The sequence below is a fragment of the Gambusia affinis genome, linkage group LG04, assembly GCF_019740435.1.
Source record: "Gambusia affinis linkage group LG04, SWU_Gaff_1.0, whole genome shotgun sequence".
Taxonomy (NCBI): Eukaryota; Metazoa; Chordata; class Actinopteri; order Cyprinodontiformes; family Poeciliidae; genus Gambusia; species Gambusia affinis.
The window spans coordinates 7,372,339-7,392,154 of NC_057871.1; the positions used below are offsets into that span (position 1 = coordinate 7,372,339).

Below are 19,816 nucleotides of genomic sequence, written 5' to 3' on the forward strand. Positions count from 1 at the left end.
GTGCTTCTTTGTGTTTTGTAATGTAATGTTTTTGTCAGACATAAAGCAAAATAAAAGGGAAAAAAAAATATTTGAGAAAAAAAAAAACATTTGAGAAAAATATTTTTATGCTTGACAAAAGAACACACTGTTAAATGAACCCACTGCATTTAGAAAATGTCATTGTTCGATTTGGACCTTTTTCTCTATAACACCATTCATATATATTTTTTGATTAAAGGCTATGCTTTGTATGTTCTATAAATCATCTTTAAAAGCAACAAATTAAATGTACTATCTCTACACACTTTATATGGTTCAACAGGTTGCCGTTTTATTCTAAACTAAAGAGCTATTTCACCGTTTTAATGAGAATCTTTATTATGATCGTGTAAACAACAAATGTCAGCACAGAAATAAAACAATAGTTAGTGATAATTAAGAATAGTCATCAAATGTAAAAATAAAATGTTACTACTCGATTTCTAGGACTTTCCATAAACAAGGGGGGTTAGGAGCCATGGAAGGAAGGGCTGTGTCAGCTGGCCTTTCTGCTAGAACTTCCACTGTGTTTATCTGTGTGCAACCACTGCACCCTTTATCCATTCACTTAACTACTTTCCAATAAGATTTGTATTCATGAAACCTTTTAGAGGGGTTTTGGAGAACACATTAAGGAGTATGTGGCGTTTATTCAGCCAACAAATTTGCTGGACCTCCATCTGATGGGATCTGATGACATCTGTTGGTAGCAGACCCCACTACACAATCCAGATTGCCGGTATTTGCTCAAAATTCAGAGAAAAGACAGAGGATAGAGAAAGGTAAGAAAATCTTGACACAGCCAGTATCAGGATACGCTTTTAGAAACATCTCCTATATAAGTAAATATAAGTTTTTCTTATATTTACTCACTAATTCCTGGAAAAAATAAATAAACAGGGGAAAGAAAAAACTTTTCAAAGCTTTTTACCAACTCGTGTTAGAAAAGTCATCCACCGCCATATGTTGATTCCACTTTCACAGCTTGCAGTTACATGAAGCATCAGAGGCAGCCAAAGTGACAGCCTGCCCAGACTCCTAATTGTGAACTGACAGCTTTGATCCTGTTTTAACGATGACTCTGAGTAAGGCTCTACGTTAATAAACAGACTGCAGCTGGTGGCTGACTATTTTGAGAAGGACTAATTTGCAGTGCAATCTGGGCAATCAGTATCTGGGATTAAGCTACAATTTACATTAGGAGGCATTATGCAGAAGAACACAGACCTTCAAGTTATGTTTTCGAAAGCCAATTTTTTTCACTGACTACCTTACTGCATGCAGTATTAGGCATAAAGTGAATTATGCTTTCAATATTTATATGCTGTCAGCAGATGTACATGTAGCATCACACAAGACCACATTCCTGTTTTGGATAGCTTGAAATAAATTAGACAGGCTTTTTTAAAATAAGTCAATCAAGTTTATTTGTATAGCAACAAGGCAGTTCAAAGTGTTTACATCATGAAAACATAAAAATATCATAAACACATCATACACATCAATTACGAAACCAGTAACGGACATTGCATTTTGCCGAGTACCATCTTTAAAATCCTCAATAAACATCAAAAATAATGTTCCATTAATTACTATTAATTTTAGTCAGTATGTTTAGAACGTACATGTATCTTGTGTATTAATTTAAAACATTTGAAAAATAAACAAAAGCTGTCCTTAGAACACAATAAATAAATAAACAAATAGATAAATTAGGACTTTCTCTTTTTTTTTTTACACCACACTCTGAGTTGCTCTTTAGGTTCTGATGTGAACTGACTGCGTAGGGTAACTAGAAGCAGTGCGCCGGCTATTTTTTACAGGTTTGTTTGACGTATCTAGATAATAACTTGGCTATCATTATAAGAAAATTTGTTGTTACATAGTCATATGTAGTTTATGCTTCAAACATCAGTTTTATGTCTTCTGTTTACCTTAATCATTTAGTAATATCAAGTTTCAAGCCAGTTAATGCTTGTTTATACCCTCACATAGCTTTCTGTTGATCCATAGGTCAATGGTACAGCATGGTGTAAATAAGCACACCATGCTTATGAACTACAAAACCAACAATACATTGTTTGTTTTCACAGAATAATATGTAATTTTTATGAAAAATCTTAATCCTAGCCAAAAACAAACTGAATTGTATTTTTCATTCAGAATCATACCAGTGCCATAAAATACTCACTGCTGCAAACTAAAATAGAACAGAACGGAATAGAAACTTTATCATCTTAAATTGGATTTAGTAAAACATGGCACTGTTCATTTACATTAGTCTATAAACCAAAGATAAAATACGCAAACATTTTACAAACATAGAACAATATTGAAAGCATTTACATTTAATATCAGACAAAATAATAAAAAATGTTCACCATAAACATTATCTGTAGCTTATGACATTGTGATCACTGTCATTACCATTGCTCAATATGTGCAATGGTAAGCATGACCAACTGAAACCAAAAGAAACACAAAAGCTTTTTACTGTTCACATTTGAAGCCTGTTCTTTGAAAGGTTTGTTTTTGAGACTAATTGTTTTCAATGGAAGAACTTTCATTAAAGTTTATTTAAAATTTTTAAGGGTTATGTAGCATCTACCTAGTGGTGTCATAGACATTTTTTATAGGGGTGGCCAGGCTGGGACTGCTGTCGTCTCTGGGGTCTGGCTAGTGTACTGGAGTTTAATTTAATATTATCACCCAAAAGTCTTGCTCTTACTTGAGGTTTTTATAACTATATAAAACATATACAGATACCTTAATTTCACAATGACTCTTTACATTAGTTTTTCTCTTTCTTAGAATGCGACAACTCCATTCCAGACGATATTCCAGGTAGACACACCTTGCAGCTGAGAAACATGAGGAACGCCCTACGAAAACAGCGATTGAAAAATCCATACAGGAAGGGATTTAAAGATGAGTTTATATATCCCAACCAGAGAAAAACATCCCAAACAACCCCTTCGGTGGTGTACTCAATGAACGGATCCACAATGTTGACAGTGAAGAAAGGCATCCAGAAGATAAGGAAAACTCCCATTATGATACCTAAAGTTTTTGCGGCCTTTCCTTCCCTCTTCATAGTGCTGCGGTGTCTTTTTTTCTTGCTTGAGTCTTTGCCCACTCCAGCAGCCATTTGGCTTTCCATGGCACTAATCTGCTTGGCCTGTCGCTTTGCAGCTTTGAAGATCTTCCAGTATGCCACAAGCATAATAGCCATAGGCAAGTAAAAGGCTACCAAAGAGGCCATGACAGCATAAACTCGGCTGACCAAGAACACGCACAAGTCTGAAGGAATAAAGATGTCAACATCAGCAACATGAAGATCTAGCATTATGGGGCCAAATGAAATGAGCATAGGAACAGTCCAACAAATAGCAATGAGGAGAGCTACATGACTGTTGGACATCTTTAGGGAGTAAACCAGGGGATTGCAGACTGCATAATACCTATCAAAGGCAATGCAGCTGAGATGGAATATAGAGGCAGTACACAGCATGACATCTAGGCTGGAGTGAAGCCTACAAAAAAGAGAACCAAAGTACCAACATCCCTCCACAGTTCGAATCATGCTAAAAGGCATCACTAGCAGCCCGACAAGGCAGTCAGCCACTGCAAGGGACAGAACAAAATAATTTGTTGGAGACTGTAGCTGTTTAAAGTAGGAAATAGACAAGACAACCAAGAAGTTTCCCACAACCGTGCAGCCTGTGCCAACTGAGAGGAAGGCATACAGGAAAATCCGTGAGATCTGGCTCCTCAGTGTGGCGCATGATGGTAGTTCAATAGGAAGAGAAGTGTTATCATTTCCATGCCATGCCAGGCTGCTGTTCTCCATGGTCTGCTCAAACCTGTCAAAACACACATTCAAATGTGAATCCAGAAACACATAAAAAATACCTTCAAAGAATTTTTATTTTGCATTAGCCAAAATATGGGCTTTGGCCTCATATTGACATAAACTCCATAAAGTATCTATGTAGTACTATTATGAGGAAGATGAGAAAAAACAGAGACAACAAAGCAGATGAGCTTAAGGCCAATATTAAAGCAACCTGGGCTTCCTAACACCTCTGCAGAGCCATATAATGATCGCCTCCATGTAACGCTCCACTGATGCAGTAATACCTGCAAAAAGACCTCTGGCCGAGTATTCGGTGCAAATGTGCTGTACTAAGACATACTAATCAATAGGCTGGCATTTTTGTGCAAGACTCCTTTTTATTAGTTTTATGTAATATTCGAGTATTCGGACAAAATACATTTTGGTTTTTCAGTTGGTGGAAAGAGCTCGGATTTTATCATTTACTGACATTGTGTATATAAAGTTGTCCTCTGACCCTGATCTCTGTGTGAATACACTTTTTTTTCAGGTCTATGTAAACTTTAACTATTTCTCTTAATGCTGAATCCTATTGACATATCTGCATGAATGACAGTCACAGCTCAATGCATGAATAGCATTGTTTTTTTTTAATCACAAAGTTTTCTACTTAATATGATTCAAGCATTTTACAGTCACTAAGCAAAGCATCATTGTTTTTCCTCCCTTGCAAATTGCTTTGCAAAACATATAAGTGCCTAAGATATTTTAAAAAGGTAATATTTGATTAAACATTTTGCTATTTGCTTCTGGAAATTAAAACTATATATAAATAGTTTACAATATCTATTTTTATGTCTTGGCTACATTAGTACTTGTTGTGGATTATTGTAGAAACAGCTTATGCATGATGCTGACAGAAACAAGAATAGACTATACAAACATGTTTCAAGCATCAATTAAAATAGTTATATGCCTCCTCTTAATCAATGGTACTAAGAATAGCAATCACAAGCTAATTTATATATACATTGTTTGCATTAGGTTGTGATCTAAAGTAACTCACCTAAACGGAGGAGAGATGATCGTCTGCCCTCATGTCTGTTCCATAGTAAAATGCTCTATCACCCTTTGTTTCATCCAGATGACAGAGATGGGAGAGGTGGGAGGTGGGTTTTGATGAATTCATGCAACAATAACTACCTTGACAAAATATACTCTGCCAACAACTCCCTTGCCAAATCAATTCAAATTATTATAGAAATGAAGGACTTAGAATTTTAAATGCTCCGATGAAACAGTCAGTTATTTGTTGTATGTTGAAAAAACAGTGTAGTATCCAAGCTTAGAACTAAATTAGACAGTATTATTAATAAAGTTGTTAATCATAGGGGAATTTAAAATTTTAGCTTAGAAATACAGTTGCTTTTAAGAAAACTAATTCACACAGAAGAGAATAACAATAACAAATGCCATTTTAAATTAACTTTGGGACTTATTCACAAATATTTACAACACAAAATACTTTGATAATTTGCTATATGTATTGTAAAAGATGGCACTGCCACTGAAAGTAGGACCAAATACATGAAAACTTTCTATTGTTTTTCGAACAAGTTAATTGTGGTTTACAACGACAATTATTTAATTTTGCAACTTTTCCACTTCCAAATTATTGGGGACTCCCATAGCAAAGCATAGGAGAGCATTGAAATGCCTTGCTTCATTCAATGCCACCATGCAATGTATGGAAGGCACATTACTCTACACCTCAAAATAACTGTTGCTTCTTCTCACCGTTAATGCGGCTCGTGCACCCCTGTGTATCAAAACAGCTGGGTCTACGTATGCGGGCTAATACTTCTGTTGGCCTTTCAGGAAACCATGGCGATGTAATTAGCGAAAAAGAGCCAAATTAAAATCAAAATTCTAACTGTTCACTGTTTTGTGTCAGAGTCAAAACAGAAATAGAATTCTGTCTCCCCCGCAGTGTCTCACTCACACATGACAGTTTTCATAGGATTAGTTACCATAGCAACAGAACACTGATGAGGGCTGAAATGTAGAGATCTACAGAGATCCGAAACACTAAGATCCTACAGAGGAGGGCAGAGCTTCCAGTTAGAACTACAGAGACACAAACTTGGTGGAAAACGTAGTACAGACAAGTACATATGTTTTATGATATATTTATCACTAATGACAAAAAACCCCAAGAAATTTCACGTTTTTTTTTTTACAATATTTGTTGTTAATTTGTTGGTAAGAGATGAGTGTGTTTCTGGTAACCAAGTGCTATGAAGTAAACATCTGATTTTACTTTTTTCTGGTAACAAACTGCCAGAAAGTATAAATCAGATTTTTGCTTTTGTGTTGAATGTTTGTTTACATTTACTACCAATGACAAAGAAAAAAAAAATCACTTTTCTGCCAAATTCACCAAATGCACAATTCTTGTTAAGTAGTAGTTTAAGTTAACCCTTTAACTGTCACCCCAAATTCTGTCACATGCAGGTCAATGGGTCAATCGGGGTACCGGCAGTTAAAGGGTTAAGTAGTATTTAAAGAGCAGAAAAAAATCTTATGTTTTGTTGTTAATCTGTTGCTAAGAGATGAACGTGTTTTTTGGTAACCAAATGAAAAGTAAACATCTGAGTTTTACTTTTGCTAAATTTTGCTTCAGCTCTAATAACTTCCTCCAGCATTTCACAGCAAAATCTCAGAATATTTCTAAAACCATAAACTGAGGTCTTATGGGAATATCTGAAAACAATTCTGAGGTATTTTTTTCATAGGTGCAAATTTTTACACACTGCCAAACAGCTCTTGTCATCCTTTTCATGTGCGCCAGGGTTCAATGGACCTAAAACAATCCTGTTGAGCTCCTGGGCCTCAGCCAGTGACAACCGCTTTTCAAGTGTGGCAAATATATTCTAATTAAACATAGGGGAATTTTTAATCAGGGCTTGAATAAAAGTCTCAATAGCTAATTTTTTGTATTAATAAACCGGTCATTCATATGAGTAGAACAAGTGTGCTCTACAGGCAAGGCAGCATGGTGCATATGTGTTCCTGAAATGAGATCATATTGATTCTAGTGCGTTGTTGAATTCAATAGACAGCAAATAAGGTGACCTACCTCATATGATTACTCATGTCATTATAAATACCTTGTGAGGTTATTAAACATAAATGTGTGCACAAAAAAACCATAGCAGACATGGAAGCTCATATTATTTCATTTGACCCTGTTTGTCAGCGTCCAACACTATCCTATCTCAACAACAGGAGGTTTTCCTGTAAATATAAGTTGGTTCTCTGCCATTAGCACTTTTAGCAGTGAAGGAATAAGGTTGATTGACAGCTCTAAGACCCTCCTCCTGGTTCTGATTGGTTGTTTTTGGTTGGTACGGTGCTTTATTTTAGACAGCAATAGTTGCTCATGGAGGAAGTGGAGGAGATTATCTGTCTCATAGCAAACTATCACGACATGGTGACAGCTTTAACAACTATGAAAAAAAAACATATTTTTTATTAAAGTTATATTTTGCACCTTGAACAAAATGAAACAACATAGCATTTTTTGAGAAGCCTGGATTGGTTTATGTATATTTTGCATGTTTCCTGTGACTGTTGCTGGTTGAGAGAGACCTTTCTTTAAGCTAATCCTAATAATTAAAAGAAATTAGGCAACCTATTTGCATGCAGTATACGGACCGTTGCATGTAAAATCCACTAGAAGTAAATATTGTGCTAGTTTCAGTATTGGACAAAAAACAAACAAACAAAAAAAACAAGGCAGTTGCAAGCCTATAAAATTGTTTGCTTTTGATGGGTCCAATAGATTCCATCTCTTTCCACCCCTTCTTAGAGATAAATAGAAACTTTCCGTAAGAAGGAAAGAAAGGAAAAAATACATCCAAACTATTCGGACTATTTCTGAGTTATTTTCAAGGGGTAATGAAGTCAATTGACAGTTTTGATTGTGTCTTTTTGTGTTGGTAGTCTGAATGATTAATAAAGGACCGTTTTCATGTGTAGTTCCATTTCAACTTTACACACACACATATACATAAACAGTGAATAAATCGATTTTCAGTTAATTTATTGCACCGATGGGTTAAGAATATAAAAACATGTCTTCACTGAGACTCTTTAAATGTGTTTATATTTTAAATTTTAAACTGACATTTGTGACTGTATACAGAATAGATCAGGGTGTATTTGCTTATTACAAGGGAATGCAAAGTTTTGCAAGGTACAAAAAAAATAAAAAATAAAAATAAAAAAATCCCCATGTCCGTTAGGTAGCTCTGTAGTGTAGCACCAGGTTTTTGTGGTTGGAAAATAAAAAAAGGCAACCAATAAAAATTGGTTTGAATAAAATCAATTTAATTAATCAAGATAAAAAAACATAACATGCAGTTATTAGATGCTCAGAATTGAATAAAGTTTAAATCTTAACTTAAGTTTAACTGTTCTTACAGACGTTATACCTAACTTGAAAAAATCTGTGCAAAAATATCCATCATGTTTGGTAGAAGGCAGCCCTCTGCTGGTATGTCCAACTTACTACATACTGGTGTGACTAGAAATCCAGCCTTTTTGCTAATGAATACTGAAACTCTTTAGATAGAGTAAAACAAATTGTGCACAATTATGCAATTTCAATTGCCTAATCAATCACGATTACTGTTTCAATCAATCAATCAATCAATCAATCAATCAATCAATCAATCAATCAATCAATCAATCAATCAATCAATCAATCAATCAATCAATCAATCAATCAATCAATCAATCAATTTCTTGTTTCCTGAGTAACGTTGTAAAGGCAGCTCAATTCACTTTAACTTCACTCTTCTGAAAATTATAATTAAATTTTGCCTTCATCAGACCATAGGACAAGTTAGTCAAGATCTTTTTTCACAACTTCATTTCCAAACTGTTTTGGGCTTTTTTGTTTTGCCTTTAAAGTAATTCCTTTCAGAGTGGGCTTTCAGTTCATATTGGTACATTGCTTGTTACAGTGCTGATAACAGTAAAGGACACTCTGCAGAAAGCATCTTAAAGCCTTTTGCTTTTGGTCTTTGGTTGATGTGCTAATTTTGAATCAAAACGTAGATATCTGGAGCACAGCACTCATCATTGCAGTTGTGTTTACACTTGAATAAAACAGTTTGGCCAAATAAATGGAGAAAATTTAAATATCTAAGCATTTTATCAAGGGATGGATTCATTGAGGAATTTCACAATTCTCCCTTAGAGTTGTGCTTATCTCCATAGATAATTCAAATTTAATTCAAATCGTCTTAATCAAAAACTTACAATGCCATTACATCATTATCACTTGTTCAACTGGTTTAAAGGAAGAGCAACCTTAATGAATATGAAGTAAAACAAATTATATAAAAAATTCTGATTAATCTGGCATGTAAAAACTATAAATTATCTTGATAATCCTACACAACTTAAAGGCGAAAATATTTTCAACATTACACTGCGTCAAAAAGCAATGTCTTTTTATTAGTATGTATTATTCTGTTTTCAACTATCTGTAACAAATTTGATCAAAAATATAAACTTTATAATAGTTAAATTCTCATAAGTCTGTAAAAAAGCCATGATTTACAATGTCAATGTAAATCTAAAACAAAGTAAAATAAAATAATGCCAACACAGGTCTTTAAAGGTAATCTTTAATTATATTTTTGATCCATAGTAGAATTAATCTTTTGCATTTTGCAAACATACATAAAATATTCAACAGGAATCATTAAAAGTTACTTATTTATTACTTACCACAGATAATTGTCAGGACATTACAGTCTACTATCAAATAACTTATACAATACAGTAGTTTAAATTACATAATCTTGATAATAAACTAATTTTTCCACTCGTATAAGATTATACAACATACTACACTGACCACATTGAGATTCTTTAGGGGCAATATGGATTTAAATAACATAATGTATTTTGCTGACTCATGAATTACATTTATCAAGACATATATCACCCATGATAATTTAGACGTTTGTATGTTTACATAAAAGCTATTACTCAATAAAATGAAAGAAATATGTATTTAAAAAAAAAAAAACATACATAAGTTGATTAGTAAATTAAATAGGACATGCCAATTTGCTTTCTCAATCTTTGACCCACAGGACACATCTTTTTACCACATTTGGTAACTTTCACAGTGTGCATGTGTTATGTCAAACTTAAGCATTACGGCATGCCTGCTTGCAACAAATGACAATGCACTTGCTTCAGGTACTATGAGTTGATCAGCATCTGTGCCACAGCCAGCATGATGAGCGAAAAGAAAGTCAAACTTCCCATTGTGGGTTGAGGAGGACCGCCCGATGCTGTTGATTTGAAAATATTAAAAACAGAATTAAATATATTAGTGAGAAACTTCTTTAGAATTGTATTACAAATTCCACATATGACTTGAAAGAATGCATGTGTGTGTAATTGTGTTTAACTTTTTTATTGGTAATATTTTTGTTTAGCATTACACTTTGTAATTTTAATATTAACTCTTTATTGTACTTCAATGTCTGCATCTCTTGTAACTTACCTAAAACCAAGCTGCCATTTATATAACCCAGTGTGTTAGAATTAAGAAGCTCCTTTTGCAGCAGTGACAGAGCATTGTTTAATTCAGGAAGAACAGATTTGTCTCTGAACACTAGACTCATGTTGGCAATTACAGATCCACTCCTTAAAGAGAACAAACAAAAAAAATCTAATTATAGCACCTTAAAAAGCAACCTAATGACAAAACATCAATAAAATATTGACAGTGACAGTAATATAGTCTTACTTGAAGGAATTGACGCGTGAACGACTGTAACCAGTGAAGAGGCCAAGGCAAATTCTGTTAATCTGAAAGAAAATGAAAATGTTAAATTCGCACTGGCACCAAGTAAATGTGCTACTTTTGCAGTAATAGTTGTTCCCCTTATATTCTAGCATTTTCTTAAAAGATCTTTAAATACATTCTAATTTATTAAATTTTGGCAGTCTTTTTACGCAAAGTGGTTACAATGTAAAGTTAAATTACCTCCTTGACCACAGTTGAAGCCAGTTCTTGAAAAGCTGTTGAAGTGATGTCGGCCAATTCTGATGTAAATGTTTGGTTGAGACCAAATATCATAAAAAGAAATCCCTCAGTGGCAGTTGGAGGGCCTGTGGGTGCTGCAGTTGTAATTGCTATCGTAGTTGGTGTAGTTACTGCTGGGGTTCCTGCTTTTACAGTAGAAGTTGTAAAATTAGTAACAGTTATTCATTGACAGGGCAAATTTACAGTAACCTAGATAAAGCCAAAGGGCAAAAAATAAATGCAGGAAAAAAAGAGAATGAATTATCTAATGTAGACTAATTGGATTCAATGCTACTGGTTTTCTATTTAGTAAAGTCATGCTAACTTCTGGTGAAGTTTCTCTTTGTTATGGAGGAGTAATATGAATGCAATATGGTGACTGTCCGGTGATGAATTACCCACACATGCACAGGGAGAACATGCAAACTCCATGCAGGAAGACCCCGGGCCGGGAATCGAACCCAGAACCTTCTTGCTGCAAGGCAACAGCTCTACTAACTGCACCACTGTGCAGCCCCCAGATGTTGTTATAATTATTATAATTATAATTATAATAATTGTTATTATTATTATTATTATTATTATTATTATTATTATTATTATTATTATTATTATTATTATTATTATTATCACAAAAAAATTAAGTCTTTAAGACTTCAAAATCAAGTTTACTTGTTCATGAATGTTTATGGGTTTGTGCAAAAGAATAATGTGAAACACCGAAAATACTATAAGTATTCAGACATTGCATTCATAGCTCAATTTAATAATGATTGTTTTCAAATTAACATGGTCTGGTAAAAAAAACACATAATGATTGTTTTCAAATGTTCTATGAAAATACCTGTTACAGCAGTCGTTGTCGCTGTTGTAGCTGTAGTTGGGACTGGAGTTGGTGTTACAACTAAAAGGTAAAAGAAAATAAATTACACATCAGTGACTCTGCTAATAGTTATTGGTAATGTTTGATTTTTTTTCTAAATATTTTCCCCCTTCTTCTAATCTTTCAGGTGGAGCTTAGATGAGAGCATGGATGTGATCAATACCAAAATTGGAATTCTTCTAATACTGATTTTTTATTTCAAAAAATAAAAAGAGAAATGTAAATTTGTTGTATAAGCCTTTGGCTTATAGAACAAAGCATTTATATTTACATTTAAGAAAGAAACACAAGTTTAGCAGTTTCAACATTTTGAAAATAAGCTTTACCTTCTGCAAAAATACCAGTTGCGTTGACGGTCAGGTTAAAACCTGGGCTGGTGCTTGCATTCTTTAAAGTTTCCACAACATCACTGGCATTTGGTAGTGCTGTCTCATTATTGAAAACCAGCTCAGAGTCAACTACAACTGATCCTTGTCTGCAACAGAAATTAAACATTTTTCACATACTTAATATCTATTTTGTAATTTATACCATGAAGATAATATCAACAAGTGCTTGTATCATGAAATTACAACTTTGCTGTAAGTCAAAGCAAAGTTATAATTTTGCTGCTTTTAAAAATTCAGGTGCTTGCAATGTCTTATTTCAAGCACCTAAATTTGTACCTGAATTCTTATTTATTCTTATATATACCTGAAGGCTTTGATGAGAGTTTTAAGGAATCTACGCCCAAATCTTCTAGAATAGACTCCATCAAGCTGTTCAGAGATTTAGGAGAAAAAAAACATAAATAGATAAATAACATTTCACAATATGTGTAAGTCTAACATTTTGCATAGTTTAATTACATTTTTTCTTTACATGGTTTTTAATTGCAATTTAAAAATATTTTGAAACCCTCCTGGTATATAATACAGTGGTAATTTAGTTTCTGTGAAAGGCGCACATTTTCTAGATTAATAATAGAGAAAAAACTTACACCATAACTAATGTACATAAATTTCTGTCAAGCATGTGTCTTCAATGATACTAATACACACACATCTATCTATCTATCTATCTATCTATCTATCTATCTATCTATCTATCTATCTATCTATCTATCTATATATATATATATATATATATATATATATATATATATACACCCTGGAGTTTTGCAAAAATGGCACACAGGGTTTATTTAGTGTTGCAATCTCTTGGAATGCTGATCTTTTAAAGCTTAAATCATTGTAATGCCATGAATCATATGATATGACAAGCAATTATAAACAATAAGAACGAAACTTACCTCAGCAGTCACTCTTTTCTCAAGGGTTTTGAACTCTGTTGATTCTTTATTTAAAAGCGCGTTAATGAATGTTTCCACCAACCTAAACTCTAACCTAATTCTTGGCATTTCTGGGGGGACAGGTGTTGTAGTTGTAGTTGTAGCAGGAGTTGTAGTAGTTGTAGTTGTAGCAAGTGTTGTAGCTGTTGTTGGCATAGTTACTGGAGTCGTTGCATTGGCTGGAGGTGGAGTTACGCCAGTTACTGGAGTCGTAGCATTGGCTGGAGGTGGAGTTACGCCAGTTACTGGAGTCGTTGCATTGGCTGGAGGTGGAGTCACGCCAGTTACTGGAGTCGTTGCATTGGTTGGAGGTGAAGTCACGCCAGTTACTGGAGTCGTTGCATTGGTTGGAGGTGGAGTCACGGATGTCACTGAAAATATGCAAAATGTTAAACTTATACAAATTGTGAAATGTTAATGAATGTCGTTGCTTTTGCTGTAGTTGAAGTTAAATGGAAAACTGCTTGATTAGAAACCATAATCAAGCATACATATATCCATCCATCCATCCATCAATTTTGTGTACACCATTGTCCCTAGTGGGGTTGGGAAGAGAGCTGGTCCCTATCTCCAGCGAATTTTTCGGGTAAGAGGCAGGCTACACCCTGAACAAGTTGCCAGTCAATCACAGTGCAACACAGAGACAGATGGGACAAACAACCATGCACTCACACACTGTCATCTAGGGAGAATTTAGAGAGACCAATTAACCTGACAGGAGAGAAGGAAGAATTCACAGTCCAAAAACACCCCCAGAGAACCCACACATGCACAGGGATGACAAGCAAACTCCATGCAGAAAGAGCATGGGCCGGACATTTCCCTTATGTTATATTGCATTCACATTATCGTGAAGTAATGTGAATGAAATATAGTGCCTGTGATGCTGATATCATGGGATCGGTCTGGTGAGTAATTAGTGGTGATGAAGTTGATTTAGTAAAAAAATACAATAAAATTTCTTGCAAACTTTCTATTTCTTGGAAAGATGTTATTATCCATTCATCCATCCATTTTCTGTTCACCCTTGTCCCTAATGGGGTCGGGAGGGTTGCTGGTGCCCATCTCCAGCTACGTTCCCGGTGAGAGGCGGGGTTCCCCCTGGACAGATGGCCAGTCTGCCGCAGGGCAACACAGAGACATACAGGATACACAACCATTCACACACACACTCACACCTAGGGAGAATTCAGAGACACCAATTAACCTGACAGTCATGTTTTATTTTGGACTATGGAAGGAAGCTGGAGAACCCAGAGAGAACCCACACATGCACAGGGAGAACCTGTAAACTCCATGCAGAAAGACCCCGGGCCGGGAATCGAACACAGAACCTTCCTGCTGCAAGGCAACAGCTCTACCAACTGCGCCACTGTGCAGCCCCCAGATGTTGTTAGAATTATTATTATTATTATCACAAAAAATGTAAGTCTTTACGACTTCAAAGTCATGTTTACTTGTTCATGAATGTTTATGAGTTTGTTCAAAAGAATAATGTGAAACACCGAAAATACTATGAATATTCAGACATTGCATTCATAGGTCAATTTAATAATGATTGTTTTCAAATTAACATGGTCTGGTAAAAAAAAAGAGAACCATAACATAATGATTGTTTTCAAATGTTCTATGAAAATACCTGTTACAGCAGTCGTTGTCGCTGTTGTAGCTGTAGTTGGGACTGGAGTTGGTGTTACAACTAAAAGGTAAAAGAAAATAAATTACACATCAGTGACTCTGCTAATAGTTATTGGTAATGCTTGATTTTTTTTCTAAATATTTTCCCCCTACTTCTAATCTTTCAGGTGGAGGTTAGATGAGAGCATGGAAATGATCAATACCAAAATTGGAATTCTTCTAATACTGATTTTTTATTTCAAAAAATAAAAAGAGAAATGTAAATTTGTTCTATAAGCCTTTGGCTTATAGAACAAAGCATTTATATTTACACTTAAGAAAGAAACACAAGTTTAGCAGTTTCAACATTTTGAAAATAAGCTTTACCTTCTGCAAGAATACCAGTTGCGTTGACGGTCAGGTTAAAATCTGGGCTGGTGCTTGCATTCTTTAAAGTTTCCACAACATCACTGGCGTTTGGTGGTGCTGTCTCATTATTGAAAACCAGCTCAGAGTCAACTACAACTGATCCTTGTCTGCAACAGAAATTAGACATTTTTCACATACTTAATATCTATTTTGTAATTTATACCATGAAGATAATATCAACAAGTGCTTGTATCATGAAATTACAACTTTGCTGTAAGTCAAAGCAAAGTTATAATTTTGCTGCTTTTAAAAATTCAGGTGCTTGCAATGTCTTATTTCAAGGACCTAAATTTGTACCTGAATTCTTATTTATTCTTATATATACCTGAAGGCTTTGATGAGAGTTTTAAGGAATTTACGCCCGAATCTTCTAGAATAGACTCCATCAAGCTGTTCAGAGATTTAGGAGAAAAAAACCATAAATAGATAAATAACATTTCACAATATGTGTAAGTCTAACATTGTGCATAGTTTAATTACATTTTTTCTTTACATGGTTTTTAATTGCAATTTAAAAATATTTTGAAACCCTCCTGGTATATAATACAGTGGTAATTTAGTTTCTGTGAAAGGCGCACATTTTCTAGATTAATAATAGAGAAAAAACTTGCACCATAACTAATGTACATAAATTTCTGTCAAGCATGTGTCTTCAATGATACTAATACACACACATCTATCTATCTATCTATCTATCTATCTATCTATCTATCTATCTATCTATCTATCTATCTATCTATCTATCTATCTATCTATCTATCTATCTATCTATCTATCTATCTATCTATCTATCTATCTATCTATCTATCTATCTATCTATCTATCTATCTATCTATCTATCTATATATATACCCTGGAGTTTTGCAAAAATGGCACACAGGGTTTATTTAGTGTTGCAATCTCTTGGAATGCTGATCTTTTAAAGCTTAATCATTGTAATGCCATGAATCATATGATATGACAAGCAATTATAAACAATAAGAACGAAACTTACCTCAGCAGTCACTCTTTTCTCAAGGGTTTTGAACTCTGTTGATTCTTTATTTAAAAGCGCGTTAATGAATGTTTCCACCAACCTAAACTCTAACCTAATTCTTGGCATTTCTGGGGGGGCAGGTGTTGTAGTTGTAGTTGTAGCAGGAGTTGTAGTAGTTGTAGTTGTAGCAAGTGTTGTAGCTGTTGTTGGCATAGTTGATGGCAATGTTGATGGGGAAGTTGCGATACTAGGTGCTGACGTTTGGCTTACAGTTGACACAGTGGACGGTGATGTTGAATTGATTGGAACAGAAGTTGCATTGAGAGGAGTTGGGGTGGTGTCAACTTGTCGTGATGTTGGGATGACCACTACAGAAGTTGTATTGACTGTTGGTGAGATTGTACTTGTTTGCTGTAAAGTTGCATTTTCTAAATAGGACAAAAAGAGTTAAGCATTATTAATTGTTCACTGTGTAACTTCAAAATATCTCCCAAAAAACATTTAAAGCATGATTCAAGAGAATAAATGTAAATATAAGTGCTCCTAGAGTTAGAAAGATTGCAACAAAATAAATGTTAGCAGCATAAACATTGTTTTTACGTTGTGTTAAGTGGTTCAGATACAGTTCATGATAAAGAGACAGTGACCCAAGTACAAGTTCAAACACATTGTTAAGATTCATTATGTTCAATCAAGCTCTAAATAACTACCTGGTAGTGAGGTGGATATGGGTAGTGTCGAGGTTATAGTGACTGTTGTTGAGCTCATGGTGATTGTTGGTGAAGTTGCATTGAATGGAGCTGAGGTAATGTTGGCTGCTGGTGATGTTGAACTGACTGGTTGAGAAGTTGCGGTGAATGGAGGTGATGTGATGTTGGCTGCTGGTGATGATGAACTGACTGGTTGAGAATTTCCGGTGAATGGAGGAGCTGAGGTGATGTTGGCTATTGTGATGATGAACTGACTGGCAGTGAAGTTATATCTTGTGTAGGTGAAGCTGCATTAAATTGTGATGAAGTCATGTAGTTTATTAGGGAAGTTATTTGTGAATGTTCATAAGGAAGAATATATTATATTAACATTAAAATAACTACATAAAACAGTTTTCAAAATATCATACATGGTATTCATTGTTCATTTTAGGAGATAATTACATAATTCCAGAGAACCCACACATGCACAGGGAGCACAAGCAAACTCCATGCAGAAAGACAATGGGCCGGAAGTTTCCATTATTGCATTCATATTATGAAGTAATGTGAATGAAATATAGTGCCTGTGATGCTGATATCATGGGATCTGTCTGGTGAGTAATTAGTGGTGATGAAGTTGATTTAGTAAAAAAATACAATAAAATTTCTTGCAAACTTTCTATTTCTTGGAAAGATGTTATTATCCATTAATCCATCCATTTTCTGTTCACCCTTGTCCCTAATGGGGTCGGGAGGGTTGCTGGTGCCCATCTCCAGCTACGTTCCCGGAGAGAGGCGGGGTTCCCCCTGGACAGATGGCCAGTCTGTCGCAGGGCAACACAGAGACATACAGGATACACAACCATTCACACACACACTCACACCTAGGGAGAATTCAGAGACACCAATTAACCTGACAGTCATGTTTTATTTTGGACTATGGAAGGAAGCTGGAGAACCCAGAGAACTACACACACAGGGAGAACCTGTAAACTACATGCAGAAAGACCCCGGGCCGGGAATCGAACCCAGAATCTTCTTGCTGCAAGGCAACAGCTCTACTAACTGCGCCACTGTGCAGCCCCCAGATGTTGTTATAATTATTATAATTATAATAATAATAATTGTTATTATTATTATTATTATTATCACTAAAAATTTAAGTCTTTAAGACTTCAAAGTCATGTTTACTTGTTCATGAATGTTTATGAGTTTGTGCAAAAGAATAATGTGAAACACCGAAAGTACTATGAATATTCAGACATTGCATTCATAGGTCAATTTAATAATGATTGTTTTCAAATTACCATGGTCTGGTAAAAAAAAAGAAACAAAACATAATGATTGTTTTCAAATGCTCTATGAAAATACCTGTTACAGCAGTCGTTGTCGCTGTTGTAGCTGTAGTTGGGACTGGAGTTGGTGTTACAACTAAAAGGTAAAAGAAAATAAATTACACATCAGTGACTCTGCTAATAGTTATTGGTAATGCTTGATTTTTTTCCAAATATTTTCCCCCTACTTCTAATCTTTCAGGTGGAGCTTAGATGGGAGCATGGATGTGATCTATACCAAAATTGGAATTCTTCTAATATTGATTTTTTAATTCAAAAAATAAAAAGAGAAATGTAAATGCTTTGTTCTATAAGACCTTGGAATGAATTGAACAAGCTGTTTCTAAAGCTTGATGATTTGACTAAATGTACAAATGGGATTACAAAGGTGAATATGTTTATTTGCTCTCTGAGTTTGGAAACGTCCTGGGATCCCTCAAAAGTACTCGATATCCTCAGACCACTGCTAACTAAAGACATAGAAACACAGACATAAAAAATTCATTCAGAATTGAAAATGTTTGAAAGTATCACTCTACTTTATTTTAGAGTGATAAAGTAGAGAGGACCAAATCATAAAGCTGCCTCATCTAGAGTAGTCTGACCATCTAAATTACTGTGCAGCTCTCAAGCAGCACCACCAAAATTGCAACCATCAGCAGAGCGATCAGAAGTTGAGACAGAAATGTCCAAGTACCACTGTGTTAATACAATCACAGAGAGCTGTGTAGAAAAAATGTCTTGCTTTGACAGGAGGTGCTTTGCTTAGTTAAAGTAAAATACATCTGGGCACAGATAAAGAGGGAGAAAATAAGAAAAGGCCTGCATCTCTCTCTAGAAGACTGAGTTGTGGCAGCGCTGTATACTCTATATGAAGAAGAACACTTAAGAAAGAAACACAAGTTTAGCAGTTTCAACATTTTGAAAATAAGCTTTACCTTCTGCAAGAATACCAGTTGCGTTGACGGTCAGGTTAAAACCTGGGCTGGTGCTTGCATTCTTTAAAGTATCCACAACATCACTGGCATTTGGTGGTGCTGTCTCATTATTGAAAACCAGCTCAGAGTCAACTACAACTGATCCTTGTCTGCAACAGAAATTAAACATTTTTCACATACTTAATATCTATTTTGTAATTTATACCATGAAGATAACATCAACAAGTGCTTGTATCATGAAATTACAACTTTGCTTTAAGTCAAAGCAAAGTTATAATTTTGCTGCTTTTAAAAATTCAGGTGCTTGCAATTTCTTATTTCAAGGACCTAAATTTGTACCTGAATTCTTATTTATTCTTATATATACCTGAAGGCTTTGATGATAGTTTTAAGGAATCTACGCCCAAATCTTCTAGAATAGACTCCATCAAGCTGTTCAGAGATTTAGGAGAAAAAAAACATAAATAGATAAATAACATTTCACAATATGTGTAAGTCTAACATTTTGCATAGTTTAATTACATTTTTTCTTTACATGGTTTTTAATTGCAATTTAAAAATATTTTGAAACCCTCCTGGTATATAATACAGTGGTAATTTTGTTTCTGTGAAAGGCGCACATTTTCTAGATTAATAATAGAGAA

The 19,816-nt window shown here is 34.7% G+C and overlaps 2 protein-coding genes across 26 annotated transcripts in view; both read right to left on the bottom strand.

Annotated features, from left to right (window-relative positions):
- Positions 1–1,837: 1,837 nt before the first annotated feature.
- LOC122829386 (5-hydroxytryptamine receptor 4) lies at positions 1,838–8,025 on the bottom strand. The gene is made up of 3 exons (XM_044113911.1): positions 5,654–8,025; positions 4,923–4,985; positions 1,838–3,884 (listed from the first exon to the last, which is right to left on the bottom strand). The coding sequence occupies exon 3, from the start codon at positions 3,869–3,871 to the stop codon at positions 2,813–2,815; it is 1,059 nt and encodes a 352-aa protein (XP_043969846.1). The 5' UTR covers positions 3,872–3,884; positions 4,923–4,985; positions 5,654–8,025; the 3' UTR covers positions 1,838–2,812.
- Positions 8,026–9,539: 1,514 nt separating this feature from the next.
- Positions 9,540–19,816, bottom strand: part of LOC122829384 (mucin-5AC-like) — a 29,200-nt gene continuing 18,923 nt past the window's right edge. For 22 of the 25 annotated variants that reach the window (XM_044113887.1, XM_044113889.1, XM_044113888.1 and 19 more), the window contains 15 exons: positions 18,272–18,331; positions 17,169–17,205; positions 16,919–17,103; positions 16,227–16,636; positions 15,558–15,622; positions 15,191–15,339; positions 14,826–14,885; positions 13,148–13,557; positions 12,550–12,614; positions 12,183–12,331; positions 11,818–11,877; positions 10,935–11,119; positions 10,695–10,756; positions 10,449–10,591; positions 9,540–10,233 (listed from right to left, as the gene is read on the bottom strand). In XM_044113887.1, coding sequence (XP_043969822.1) covers positions 10,142–10,233; positions 10,449–10,591; positions 10,695–10,756; positions 10,935–11,119; positions 11,818–11,877; positions 12,183–12,331; positions 12,550–12,614; positions 13,148–13,557; positions 14,826–14,885; positions 15,191–15,339; positions 15,558–15,622; positions 16,227–16,636; positions 16,919–17,103; positions 17,169–17,205; positions 18,272–18,331 — 2,132 coding nt within the window. In that variant the 3' untranslated portion in view covers positions 9,540–10,141. The remainder of the gene's footprint in view (positions 10,234–10,448; positions 10,592–10,694; positions 10,757–10,934; positions 11,120–11,817; positions 11,878–12,182; positions 12,332–12,549; positions 12,615–13,147; positions 13,558–14,825; positions 14,886–15,190; positions 15,340–15,557; positions 15,623–16,226; positions 16,637–16,918; positions 17,104–17,168; positions 17,206–18,271; positions 18,332–19,816) is intronic. The other 3 variants (XM_044113882.1, XM_044113900.1, XM_044113907.1) reach the window with 3 other exon arrangements.

Bases quoted from the DNA above. Each gene is read 5' to 3' on its own strand.
- LOC122829386 (XM_044113911.1), bottom strand. From the start codon at position 3,871: ATGGAGAACAGCAGCCTGGCATGGCATGGAAATGATAACACTTCTCTT.